The sequence below is a fragment of the Kogia breviceps genome, chromosome 5 (assembly GCF_026419965.1).
Source record: "Kogia breviceps isolate mKogBre1 chromosome 5, mKogBre1 haplotype 1, whole genome shotgun sequence".
Classification (NCBI taxonomy): Eukaryota; Metazoa; Chordata; class Mammalia; order Artiodactyla; family Physeteridae; genus Kogia; species Kogia breviceps.
Genome location: NC_081314.1, coordinates 144,494,208 through 144,508,487, shown reverse-complemented (window position 1 = coordinate 144,508,487; position 14,280 = coordinate 144,494,208). Strand labels below are relative to the sequence as shown.

General features: G+C 42.5%; 1 protein-coding gene across 4 annotated transcripts in view; it reads left to right on the top strand.

Moving 5' to 3' along the window:
• The window catches only part of DSCAM (DS cell adhesion molecule), a 738,508-nt gene that overhangs the window by 604,644 nt on the left and 119,584 nt on the right, over positions 1–14,280 (top strand). For all 4 annotated transcript variants that reach the window (XM_059063980.2, XM_067035143.1, XM_067035144.1 and 1 more), the window contains exon 16: positions 1,916–1,986. In XM_059063980.2, the coding sequence (XP_058919963.2) occupies positions 1,916–1,986 (71 nt within the window). The remainder of the gene's footprint in view (positions 1–1,915; positions 1,987–14,280) is intronic.

Sequence of the window (14,280 nt, the reverse complement as noted above, 5' to 3'; positions counted from 1 at the left end):
ATTCTCCCCCAGTCCCACCAGCCCCGACTGTGGAATTGCCCCCCTCCTTTCTTCCTTCGTGTAGGGGAGCAGCCCTCGGGGTTTATTACTCTGCTGAGTAACAATTCCGGCATCTGCTGCTTCTCTCCCGTTGTCACGGTTTATCCCCAATCCACCCAGCGACATTTCTCCTGCAGCCATCAGTGGTCTTAGGAGACCGCTGGCTCCATTGTACTCTATCCTCATCGGTGAAATCACCCCCGCCGGTGGGTCAGTGCTCTCACGTGCAGGGCACGCTCTTTTCCAGAGGCCACTGCAACAGTCCAAGCCTCTACTGTGTTTCTGGTGCCCACTACTCTCCCCTGACTTTGCCCCTTAGGACTTTGGTGAAAAGAGAGACCATCAGATTTGAACCTGCTCCCTCCAAGCAGCAAGCGCACCTGTGTCTTCACTCACCTTGCTTCCCTCCCCAGTCGGTCTGCCGAAGCTCCTCCTTGCTTCCTCTTCCTCCCATCCCAGCGGCTCTGGCCCCTACGGCCCCCTCTCTCCGCCACCTCCCCTCCTGCTTCTGTCCTCTCGCTTCTCTGCTGGGACATTGTCCCTTCGGGTGTAACTTTTCTTTTGGCTATTTGAATTTCTCCAACTTCCCCCGTGAAAACACCCAGTGAGGATAATAATCACCGTTACTGCTTATGTGTTCTGAGCACACTGTTTCCATAACAACCCTGACATAAATTGTATCGTCCCATTATATAGAGAAGGAAACTGAGGCACAGAAAAATTAAGTAACCTGGAAGAAAACCACCCAGCTACTAAGCGAGGGAGCAAGACTTTGAACTCAGGCAGAAAGACTCAAACACCCACCAACTTAGCAACTGCACTGTGGTGTCACTCAAAACTTCTCTCTCTGAAAAACAGGAGGCATGTTTCCCTTGCTCTCACATCTCCCCTAAAATGACCCTGTCTTTCCCCTTCCTCCCACTTCTGAACCCTTCAGGCTGGTTTCCGTTCGCCACTCCTGATTTCTCATCTCCCAGTGTTCCTTATCCTTCTTCAAACTGGCATCTCCACATCCCCAGGATGGCCCTTTGGTAGCTCAGCAGGGACTGAAAAACTGTCCTTCGGACAGTATGTGATCACCAATGGAGTCCCTCCCTGCTGACCCCTGGGTTACTGTCTGCTTCCATTTCTCCGAAGACACTGGAGTATGTGCTGTGTTGTATCCACATCTTCCACTCTGTGTGCTCGGCCCGGTGTTCTGATTAGATTACAGACTCTTGCTGGACAAGGATGTCTCCTCTGTCTAAGTTCCATGCTGTGTCCGTAGTACAGGCTACATCCCTAGTACCTAGTGATTGACTGTCCCTGGGAGGTAAGTGACCCCCCTGCAACCACTGGAAATAGTTTGGAGTGCGTTGCATGCTTTGTTTCACTCTTGCACTGTGTCTGTCCCCTGCGGCTGCAGCCCCAGGTTAATAAGGGTTTCCCATTGGAAAGTGTAGAGAACTAAAGCCATCAAAGAGACTCAGAAGCCTTTTTTTCTCTTCCCTAAGTAGTTCTGAGCGTGCTGAGGGGCCCCAGGGCACGTCACTGAACAAAACTTCCAAAGGAAGGAGAGGGGTCTTCAGCAGCCACTATAGAGTTTTATCAAAGAGATGTTGATTTACAACTCCCTGTTTTACGGGTTTATTAACTGGAGGTTTATTCCTCAAGTTGTCAAGGACAAGGTGAGGAAGAACTCGAGGTTGAGTCCCCAGAATCTATTTCTTCTAGGAGCGCGTGAACACGAAGTAAACACTGTGTGCAGTGACTCTGCAAAATTGGTTTTCCCGCCAAAGCTGCTGTGGCCTGTCTTCTGGGCCTGCATGTTATTGTGTGGGTTCCTATACGCTCTGGAACCCATCTCTAACCGGTCTGTGGGTTTTGGTCTTTACAGCTCCTGACGGCCCACCTCAGGAAGTTCACCTGGAGCCCATCTCATCTCAGAGCATCAGGGTCACCTGGAAGGTAAACTCAGCAAACGCTTGTCTTCCTGGCACTTTTTCCGTGGAGGGTGGAGAGCACTTCAGTCATGTTAAGTGTTATGGTGCCAAGACATGAACACCTTGTTGTTTTCTTTTTTACATTTTTATTTTCTATTGGAGCATATGGTTGATTTACAATGTTCCGTTAGTTTCAGGTGTGCAGCAAATGTATACATATGAAACGTTCATGTGGCAGAGTTAGATTAAAAGCCCTTTTATTAAAATGCAGTATTTGTATCCACATTTTGAATACATTTACAGCAACTTCTGTATGTACAGAGAGTGAAGTTCGGGGGCCTTATTGTTAGTCTTTGAATCGCGGTTGTGTCCCAAGTGCTGCTCTGCACTCGCAGAATCGGGAAACGGACATGCATGGCCGCACTCGTTATTTCATCCAGTGGAAACTTTTCCTAATTGCTTTTCCTAAATGGCAAATCATGGTGTGGGAGACAGCCCACCAAGTGGCAGGGAGGACAGAGGTCCTTGCTGTGCCCCTAGCTAGCGGTGGCCTCACACACACCCAGGCAAGGGGGGCGGCGCTGGGCCAGCTGCCGTCCCAGGCCGTGGTCCCCCCAGCGTGGCCGGCAGATGCAGGCTGGCCGCTGGTGAGCTGAGGGCTCGTTGCCAGCTGCTGGGAGAGAAAGCGGAGCCACAGTGCAAACAAGCACACCGTTCAGCGTGCTGTTGCCTCCGGCAGACATGGTTTTCTTCGCAAAACTTTCGCAGTGAAGGAAACAGTGTTGATTGATATTCTGGTCCAAGCTCATCACAAACCAGCGCGCTGGGCGGTGCCGCCCCAGGGATCTTGAGTGGTGCGTGAAACTGCTTGAGAGTTAGTCACCCCCTTCACGTGGTCTTGGGACCACCTGCCTTAGCCCAAATTCCACTTTACCTAGAATGCTGTTACTGGGTCAGAACGTCTGCGAAGTTGCACTTACTTTTCCGCCTCTGGGTCTCTCTCATCGCACATGGTCTCTTCTTACCTCCTTCCTTGCCATTTCTTCTGTGCTCTCGCTCAGAGAGGAAGGTAAGAGCCACAGTGAGGTCTTCAAACTGCCCACCTCTCGGTCCCATTAAAAACCTCATTCGCTGCACCACTTGCTGGGTTTTCTCCTTCTGGCATCAGCTCTTTCATAAAATGACCAGCCTCTAGAACAACAACAAAAAAAGGATTTTCAAGGTTGGGGTGGACACCACCTTGGGTGTTAACACACAGTAGGGCAGCAAGCCCCTTGGGGCTGTCTTTTTACAGCCCGGCCACTGAGCTGTGATTCCAGCGGGCAGCACACCGCAACTGTTCAGCTGCTCAGACAGGGCAGGCCGGGCCAGGTGGGGAGGGGGCCGTTCGTCTTTGTGAGCACATCCGCCAGCTGCGAGCTTCACACACCGCGCGATAAAAGGCGCTCAGCAAGCCACAGCCCCACGCGCAGCCCGGCCACTGGGCAAACGGGATGCTGACTCACTCTGTCTTGTGTTAAAGACTGGGAAGTTTCCTCCACCAGCCCTCCGCATTCTCTTGCCTTTTGCCACTGAAAAGCTATTACGGTGGCCCCCAGGGCTTTCTGTATCCTGCAGGAGAGAGGTATCTGTCCCCAGAGCTCTTATAACTAAAAATAGAAACTTCAGAGGCTTTAAAAGCCATTGCATCCTTTCTGTCTCCATAGAAAAGCAGCAGGAAAAGTCAGTAGGTTGCAGTGAAATTTCTTCTGAATGTCAAAAGGATGAACAAGTCGTGGGCTATTGAAAGGCCTCACCTCCACTAGACTGTGAACTGGTTTTGCTGTCCTATTCACGGAACCGTGGTTTCCCGCAGGGTAGCAGGCTGCAGAAGAGGATGTGGGTACCGCTGAGTGGAGTAGGGGCTGCCCGTTGATTGGCTGTCATTTCACACTGGCCTGATTGTGTCATGAAAGCCTGTCACTGATTCGACCAAACTGTATGCGAGTCTAGGTACTCCAAAGTATGATATGTTACATAAAATATGCCTTTATTTTATGGCCTTAAAGTCCCAGATTTACATTTTGTGCAAAGAGGCTAATAGGAAAGGAGGAGAAAGAAGTAAAGAAAGAGGAAGAAATTGTATTAGCCCAAGGAGGGGGCCACACATCTGTCAGCCGGGATGGAAATATTGGGGGCACTGAGGCAGAAACTCATTGAGAGTCACAAGGAAACTCGTCAGAATGAAAGATGCGCTCAATGAAGAGACATGAGAAAGAGGGAAGAACAGCTCTGGGCTCGGGGCGGGAAAATAGCCACTTTCCACACTAAACCTCTCAAAGGTCAGGGGCAGCTTGGCGTTGGTTTCATAACATCAGAGACAGAAGTTAAATTTGTTTCATTATCCCTGTACAAGCAACACTTTTGTAACACACACCTTCTAGTGAACGGAATTAACAACTTTTCCTGCTTAGCTCGTTCGGTTATTTGTTTCACCAAAGGAAAGTTTCAAATGTTTAAATTTTCAAGTCCGCCAGAGGTTCCACATGCCTTACTGGCTATAGACCAAACGCCAGAGGACAGCCCAGCCACCAGCCTCAGGCTGCAGCATCCTGTCTCGGGTTTACCGCCCTCTCCTCCCCCAGTCCTAGGGGACCGTGCTGTCCTCTTCTCTCCTCAACTGTCATTGCTGCTCTCAGTGTTTGTCGCATCCCCCCCCTCCACCCCCCACCTGTCCCATCCTGCTTACTCAGTGCTCTGGTCCTGCCTGACTCCCTCTGTGAAGATGTGTAAATCTCCAAATTAACTGTTCAACCCTTTGTGTTACCCAGGATTCTGGGAGATAGCTCCATGAGATCCCTGTCACACGCTTTCTACAGTCCATTTTGTCGCATCTCCTCTGCTGTTTTGTGAGCTCCTTGGAGGCAGGGAGGGTCTTATTTATCCTCGATCCTCGTGGCTGGCAGGTCTGTATGAATGAATGAATGAATGAGTGCATACGTGAATAACAAGGGCTTACGTCGCGCCAGCCTCTGAAGCACATGTCTTTCAGAAACTGCCGTGGAGAAGGCCCCCTAGCTTTTAGCATCTCCCCAAACCAGGCTATAAGATGGCGAGAGTCTAATTCGTGCTACAGTACAATACTCCGGAGCGTACAGTGGTGGACCACTGTACCCACATTCAGTGTCCCAGATAGACCAGCCATTCTGCACGTGGGTTTCTACTCTAATGGATTGCAAAATAAATGGTAGTAATGATCCAGTAAAAGTGTGATCCATTTTAGAGGAAATGGGCATCCGAGCATCCCTTAAATGTAAGCTCACAGGAAAATGCCCAAGAACCGGGACCGTGTTCACTTGTCTATATTATAGAAGAGGAAGGCTCAGAAAGGGCTTTTCCATGACTTTACATACTTTGAGTTACTTCAAGTTGCTAAGCAGTGCCTTAACAAGAACTCTAGAGATAAAGTAAGAGTTCTAAGTAAAATAAAAATTAGGTAAATGATAACAAAAGTTCACTTCCTAGCTCTTGTTCCACAGACCCCTTGAAAAACAAAAAGTTTGCATAAGCCTTTGGCGTAAGAAATACAATTTACTGCATGTTTCTGCTGGGGTTATTCAAAATCAGAAAGAATATTGAAGGCTACGGATTACTGAAAACCACGTATTTGATCAAGTACCTGTAAACTGTAAAACTACATGAGAATTCTTTGGTTTTTCAGAACATGCAGATTTTAGTCTGTCGCCTAAGTATAAAAACACTGACAGAACCAGTCTCTTTTGACAGTCCCCGTCACCTTCTCTTCCGGTCAGTCTCAGAATCAACTGATCCCATTTTATGCAAATTGAGGACAGTTTGAAGGCTATTTACATGTGCTCATTAAATAAAACTTTCAGAGTTTGGAATATTTAACTACTATAGATATCGCAAAACATCTACCCAGAGTATGCAATTTAAGGCAGGGACTTTTTTTCCTATGGACGTAAATGTTTTGTTTTGAATGAGAAATCTTTTAGAGCCATAGGCTATCCTGAAAACATGAAATTTTCCACTGCTTGAATATTGCATTGCTGAAAGCGAACTGACTCCGGATAAAAGTCCTGAGAATGATTTTGCCACTTCCCTGCCCTTCAGTATCATCCTCTCTGACTGAGATTTTATTTAGAATGAATAACATCGCAGAAGACATGGGATTTCCATAAAATATGAACCCTGGATATTGGGGGATTTAATTAAATTTTAGAAAGCTGAAGGATACTTTCAACTAGAGCACCACACCTCCACAATCCCCAATAATTCCAAGTAACTGAGGCATCATTACAATCTGGTATATGTTTCAGAGAAGAGCTCTTACAATGGGAAAATGGCTTCGTTTGTCATTCAAAAACAAAACTGCCTATTGCCAGTAATCTTCATAGCAATGATTTAATAAACTGCAGACGCCACTTGACTTCTACATCCAAATCCTTCTTCCTTCAGGGAAAGGAATACCCCACTGGAAAGGAGCACCTTCCAGCACTGGCATTTCCTGGCTGGGATTCCTGGGAAACCTGTCTTCCTGAGCACTTGCTCTCTTCCAGGCACCCTGCTCAATTCTTACAAGCTTTATACTGTTGGATCTGTGTGCTGGGTATACCCAGTTCTGTACAGCCTCCTCAGGTTGCAGGGGTTTGCCCAAGATCTGAGGGCTCGCAACCCTGTCAAAGGACCCCTACCTACCTTGGCAGTCTGACTTTGCCTGCCGGGCTTTGAAGCAACTGATGAGCTAAAGTACGTTGAATGACGATATTGCACTTGTACGTGGAAAGGTTCAACAACTATTATCTCCTCTTCCTATTCCTTCCAGCCTCATGTTATAAATGTTACCCAACCCCACTAAGGTTAAAGAAAATAGGTAACCTGCACATTTTACCTGCTACCACTTTCTTTCCAAATTGTAAACTGAACCTTAGCATAACTGGAGTAGTAAGTCGACATCTTTCTTTCCTAAGTCAGTTGAAATTCAAAAGCGTTGCCTTGGAATTAATTTTACTTAATTTTTAAACTCTTGCTTTCATCCTTAGGCTATGAAAAAATTACAAAATTTACATTTCTTTTATGAACTAATCAACTGGTACTAGAGTTAGATTTTCTGCAGTTTTATTAAGGATCCTGATAACCAGTATGCATGACAAATAGATAAGGAACTGTCAGCCCTTCTCATATTAACAAGTCTTACCTCTTTTCCCTACAGTGAGAGAAGAAAAATCCAAACTGATTTCAAAACTTCTTGGTCATCCACAGGGTGTAGGATTTTTCTCTCTTAACTTCTTACAGTTGTCTAGACTGTAAGCTCTATGAGGGTAGAGGGCATATTTTGTTTGTTTGTTATATTCTCAGTAGAAGCGCAGTCAATATTTGTTAAATAAATACATGAACCACTCATTGTTCACCTTCATGTTAAAATGTGCATATAAAGAGGGGGTACCTTTCCTCAGGAACCCCCCGGACACCTTAAAAAGCCCTACACGGCTACATTAGCATCTTACGTTTTTGCACATGTATAAAATATACAGATTCCCTTCATAAAACCATTCATTGCTTATTTGCTTCTTTGGAATATGTTCTGCCTCTCTCCGCACCTCTCCATCAGATTAGCCCTTTTGGTTTAGCCATGTGATTGGCCTTTTCCTGGAACCCCAGTTCTCTGTCCCAGAGCAGAGCTGCCAATCTGCCTGCCCTAAAGGTCCTGGCTGGCCTCCCAACCTAAGCAGGCAGGCCTCTTAGTTACCAGCCTGAAAGGGCAGCAAGAAGATGCTGGCCAGCTTTCCAAAGGCTGCTGAGCCACCAAGAGTGTGGGATGCAGGCTCACACCTGGGCATTCTGGGAAGACAAGTTAGCTGAGACTCAGCCTAGAAGGGTTGTCTCCGTTCCATCCCAGGGAAAAGGCTGGACCTCTCAGCTAATTCACCCTGAAGAGACATAAATTGAACTTCAACTAAGGACTCAGAACAAGGCCAACTCCATTCATCAGCCTGCAGTCTTTTCAGATGGTTTCTCCTGAAAGCTTCACATGGAGCCTGGATGAAACTGGCATAATACAAGACACCTGAGGACAACACTTTCCCTGTTCTGTTTTAGAACACTTAGGTTATAAACAAGTTATGCACTGCAAGCAGCTATAGGCCAATAAAATGGACAACCTGGAAGAAATGGACAGATTCTTAGACAAGCACAACCTACTGAGACTGAACCAGGAAGAAAGAGAAAATATAAACAGACCAATCACAGGCACTGAAATTGAAACTGTGATTAGAAATCTTCCAACAAACAAAAGCCCAGGACCAGGTGGATTCACAGGTGAATTCTATCAAACATTTAGAGAAGAGCTAACACCTGTCCTCAAACTCTTCCAAAATATAGCAGTGGGAGGAACACTCCCAAACTCATTCTACGAAGCCACCATCACCCTGATACCAAAACCACACAAAGACGTCACAAAGAAAGAAAACTACAGGCCAATATCACTGATGAACATAGATGCAAAAATCCTCAACAAAATACTAGCAAACAGAATCCAGCAGCACATTAAAAGGATCATACACCACGATCAAGTGGGGTTTATCCCAGGAATGCAAGAATTCTTCAATATGTGCAAACCAGTCAATGTGATACACCATATTAACAAATTGAAGGAGAAAAAACATATGATCATCTCAATAGATGCAGAAAAAAGCTTTCAACAAGATTCAGCACCCATTTATGATAAAAATTCTCCAGAAAGTAGGCATAGGGGGACTTACCTCAACATAATAAAGGCCATATATGACAAACCCACAGCCAACATCGTTCTCAATGGTGAAAAACTGAAACCATTTCCTCTAAGATCAGGAACAAGACAAGGTGGCCCACTCTCAACACCGTTATTCAACATAGTTTTGGAGGTTTTAGCCACAGCAATCAGAGAAGAAAAAGAAATAAGAGGAATGCAAATCGGAAAAGAAGAAGTAAAACTGTCACTGTTTGCAGATGACATGATACTATAGATAGAGAATCCTAAAGATGCTACCAGAAAACTACTAGAGCTAATCAATGAATCTGGTAAAGCAGCAGGATTCAAAATTTAATGCACAGAAATCTCTTGCATTCCTATACACTAATGATGAAAAACCTGAAAGAGAAATTAAGGAAACACTCCCATTTACCATTGCAACAAAAAGAATAAAATACCTAGGAATAAACCTACCTAAGGAGACAAAAGACCTGTATGCAGAAAACTATAAGACACTGATGAAAGAAATTAAAGATGATACAAACAGATGGAGAGATCTACCATGATCTTGGATTGGAAGAATCAACATTGTGAAAATGACTCTACTACCCAAAGCATTCTACAGATTCAATGCAATCCCTATCAAACTGCTAATGGCATTTTCTGCAGAACTAGAACAAAAAAATTCACAATTTGTATGGAAACACATAAGACCCCGAATAGCCACAGCAATCTTGAGAAAGAAAAATGGAACTGGAGGAATCAGGCTCCCTGAGTTCAGACTACACTACAAAGCTACAGTAATCAAGACAGTATGGTACTGGCACAAAAACAGAAATATAGATCAATGGAACAGGATAGAAAGCCCAGAGATAAACCCACACACATATGGTCACCCTATCTTTGATAAAGGAGACAAGAATATACAATGGAGAAAAGACAGCCTCTTCAATAAGTGGTGCTGGGAAAACTGGACAGCTACATGTAAAAGAATGAAATCAGAACACTCCCTGTCACCATACACAAAAATAAACTCGAAATGGATTAAAGACCTAAATGTAAGGCCAGACACTATAAAACTCTTAGAGGAAAACATAGGCAGAACACTCTATGACATAAATCACAGCAAGATCCTTTTTGACCCACCTCCTAGAGAAATGGAAATAAAAACAAAAGTAAACAAATGGGACCTAATGAAACTTAAAAGCTTTTGCACAGCAATGGAAAACATAAACAAGACAAAAAGACAACCCTCAGAATGGAAGAAAATATTTGCAAACAAAGCAACTGACAAAGGATTAATCCCCAAAATATACAAGCAGCTCATGCAGCTCAATAACAAAAAAACAAACAACCCAATCCAAAAATGGGCAGAAGACCTAAATAGACATTTCTCCAAAGAAGATATACAGATTGCCAACAAACACATGAAAGAATGCTCAACATCTGTAATCATTAGAGAAATGCAAATCAAAACTACAATGAGATATCACCTCACACCGGTCAGAATGGCCATCATCAAAAAATCTGGAAACAATAAATGCTGGAGAGGGTGTGGAGAAAAGGGAACACTCTTGCACTGTTGGTGGGAATGTAAATTGATACAGCCACTATGGAGAACCATATGGAGGTTCCCTAAAAAACTAAAAATAAAACTACCATATGACCCAGCAATCCCATGGCTGGCCATATACCCTGCGAAAACCATAATTCAAAAAGAGTCATGTACCACAATGTTCATTGCAGCACTATTTATAATAGCCAGGGCATGGAAGCAACCTAAGTGTCCACTGACAGATGAATGGGTAAAGAAGATGTGACAGATATATACAATGGAACATTACTCAGCCATAAAAAGAAATGAAATTGATTTATTTGTAGTGAGGTGGATGGACCTAGAGTCTGTCATATAGAGTGAAGTAAGTCAGAAAGAGAAAAACAAATACCATATGCTAACACATATATATGGAATCTAAAAAGAGAAAAATGGTTCGGAAGAACCTAGGGGCAGGACAGGAATAAAGACACAGACATAGAGAATAGCCTTGAGGACGGGGGAAGGGGAAGGGGAAGGGGAAGCTGGGACAAAGTGAGAGAGTGGCATTGACATATATACACTACCATATGTAAAGTAGCTAGTGGGAAGCAGCCGCATAGCACAGGGAGATCAGCTCCCTGCGTTGTGACCACCTAGAGGGGTGGGATAGGGAGGGTGGGAGGGAGATCCAAGAGGGAGGGGATAGGGGGATATATGTATAGGTATAGCTGATTCACTTTGTTATACAGCAGAAACTAACACAACATTATAAAGCAATTATACTTCAATAAAGATGTTAAAATAAATAAATAAATAAACAAGTTATGAACAGTTAGGTTACAATAAGTTAGGAGGTAAGGATGTTATTTTTGCCTTGACTGATGGAATGTATTATCAGAAATTCAAGCAAGAATAGTGATTAGGAATTATGAGGTTGGAACTAAAAGAGCATTTTGGGCATTTACTGGTGACCAGCCATAGGTCTTTATTTAGTACATCAACATCACAGTTAACAAGTGGATTGGCTTCTAAAGTTGGAACATTAAGGTAAAAATTGCTTATGGTCAGGATAATATTAAAATTTATTTAATTGTCTATTGAGAATTACACTATGCATAACTTAGCCATGAAAACTTAGTGTCATACATTTGTGAATATATAACACTTGCAGTGAAAATAGAGTATATGAAAAAGTATAACTTGACAGTATTTCATTACATTATGCATAAAGTAGGATTAGCATAATTTAAATGCATCTACAGCAAGTAAATTACATATAATAAGGATACTCTGATACAGTACAGAAAGTGCTGGATTAGACTCCAACATAATTAGATATTACTCTCCCCTCTACATTTAGTAAAAATGATCTTGAGCAAGTAACTTGGGGTATCATTGCTGAAGCTCGAATCCTTCCACTAGGTCCGATCTGAGTGTTCTTTTCATTAAGTCATAGACAAACAGTAGCCATTGTAACAGCATAGCCTTGTCTGTACTCATCTCCCAGCACTGTCTTGACAGCCACGGAGGATGGAGACTGGGGAGAGTATTTTAGGATATGAGTTTGGTTCAGTGAATGACAGCCCGGATTCTTCTCTCTACCCTGGATGCTGGCCCCTCTGATGGCTCTGGACAGCACAGTCCTTTCTGATAACAAATACCTCCCAGTAAATGTAAATATCATGAAATCTGCCCAGCCAAAAAATTAATTAATAAAATTGTTATTTTAAATAATCTAAATGATAGATGGATAGGTAGTAATTTTAATAAAAGTATTCAAAAGACTGGCTCGTATGTAGTTTTACTGGTTCTTATAAAATACTAGCCCTATTCTTCACAAAGAACAAATGAGAAGACCAAACTAAAGTGAATATGGCCTTGAGTATTATAAGTGAATTGAGTGGCACCCATTGAGTGAGTGAATAAGTGAATATACACTATTTAATGTGCTTAATTTTCTTTTTTTATTCATTTTTTATTGAAGTATAGTTGATTTACATTGTCTTAATTTCTGCTGTACAGCAGGGTGATTCAGTTATACATATATATGCCCTTTTATATATATTCTTTTCCATTATGATTTATCACAGTATATTGGATCTAGTTCCCTATGCTATGCAGTAGGGCCTTGTTGTTTATTCATTCTATATATAATCATTTGAATCTGCTAATCCCAAACTCCCAGTCCTTCCTTCTCCCACCCCCCTCCCCGTTGGCAACCACAAGTCCGTTCTCTATGTCTGTGAGTCTGTTTCTGTTTCACAGATAAATTCATTTGTGTCATATTTTAGATTCCACATATAAGTGATATCATATGATATTTGTCTTTGTCTGTCTGACTTACTTCACTTAGTATGGTCATCTCTAGTTCCGTCCATGTTGCTGCAAATGGGATTATTCTGTTCCTTTTTTATGGCTGAGTAATATTCCATTGTATAAATGTACCACCTCTGCTTTATCTATTCATCTGTTGATGAACATTTAGGTTGCTTTCATGTCTTGGCTATTGTGAATAGTGCTGCTATGAACGTGTATCTTTTTGAATTATAGTGCATGTATCTTTTTGAATTATAGTTTTGTCCAGATATCCATGCAGGAGTGGAATTGCTCGATCATATGGTAGCTCTATTTTTAGTTTTTTGAGGAACCCTCCATGCTGATTTGCACAGTGGCTGCACCCACTTACGCTTCTACCAACAGTGTAGGAGGGTTCCCTTTTCTCCCTCTCCAGAATCTGTTGTTTGTAGACATAATTTAATGATGGCCATTCTGACCAGTGTGAGGTGCTATCTCACTGTAGTTTTGATTTGCATTTCTCTACTAATTAGCAACGTTGAGCATGTTTTCATGTGCCTGTTGGAAATCTGTATGTCTTCTTTAGAGAAATGTCTAGTTAGTTCTTCTGCCCATTTTTTGATTAGGTTGTTTGTTTTTTCATTGTTGTTGAGTTGTATGAGCTGCTTGTATATTTTGAAAATTAAGCCCTTGTTGGTAACATTGTTTGCAAATATTTTCTCCCATCCTGTAGGTTGTCTTTTCGTTTCCTTTGCTGTTCAAAAGCTTGTAAGTTTGATTAAGTCCCATTTGTTTATTTTTGCTTTTATTTCTGTTGCCTTGGCAGATTGACCTAAGAAAACATTGCTATGATTTATGTTGAAGAATATTTTGCCTATGTTCTCTCCTAGGAGTGTTATGGTGTCATGTCTTATGTTTTAGTCTTAAAGCCATTTTGAGTATTTTTGTGTATGGTGTGAGGGTATGTTCTACCTTCATTGATTTACTAATGTGCTTAATTTTCTTAGAAAGTCATCATTAAGCCATCTTGCTGATGACATTTCCCATCTTATCAGAGAAATCAAATAGGGTAGATAAATTAGTAAATGGGGCACAGGTGTTAGAATGAAAAATCAAAGAATAAAAGGAAAACATCTGTCCAATATGGACATGTCTCCTAAGATAAGGGAAGAAATGCGATGTTACTTTTATCATTTAAAATAGGCTGGACCAAGTTCTTCTGGGTCTGTTGCAGGAAGAACTCCAGCTAGGAAAGCAGGAGTCAACTGCCTTGGGAGACTTTGGGCATCTAATTTCCACATTCCATTTTCACGGTTACATGGGGTAGGACAGAAAAATACAACATATGCTTTCGGATTCATTTCACTAATACAAATATATTTAATGCACTAAGATGTAACCAATTAACTCTAATTCTAGGTAACCTTCCACAGTTTTGTTAAAGGTCAGTCTCCTCTTTGTATTAAAATTTTTGAAAACTGACTTTACATCCTTTCAATTCCTGTGATGGAGTCCTTCCACTGGTACATTCTTTTGAAAATGTTGAGTCCAAACATAAATGTTTTTTGTGCTTTGAGGAATCAGAGAAATACAGGAAATAGAATAATGCTACTTTTAAAAAGTATATTTTCATTCTCATTTTCCCTCCCTGTCACAATCTAAAGTGGGAATAGGCCCTGTCTTTATGTAAATAACAGAAGAATTCCGGAGGCATGTTCTCAATGACTCCTAGAAGTGAGAATCCGCAAAGAAGGAAA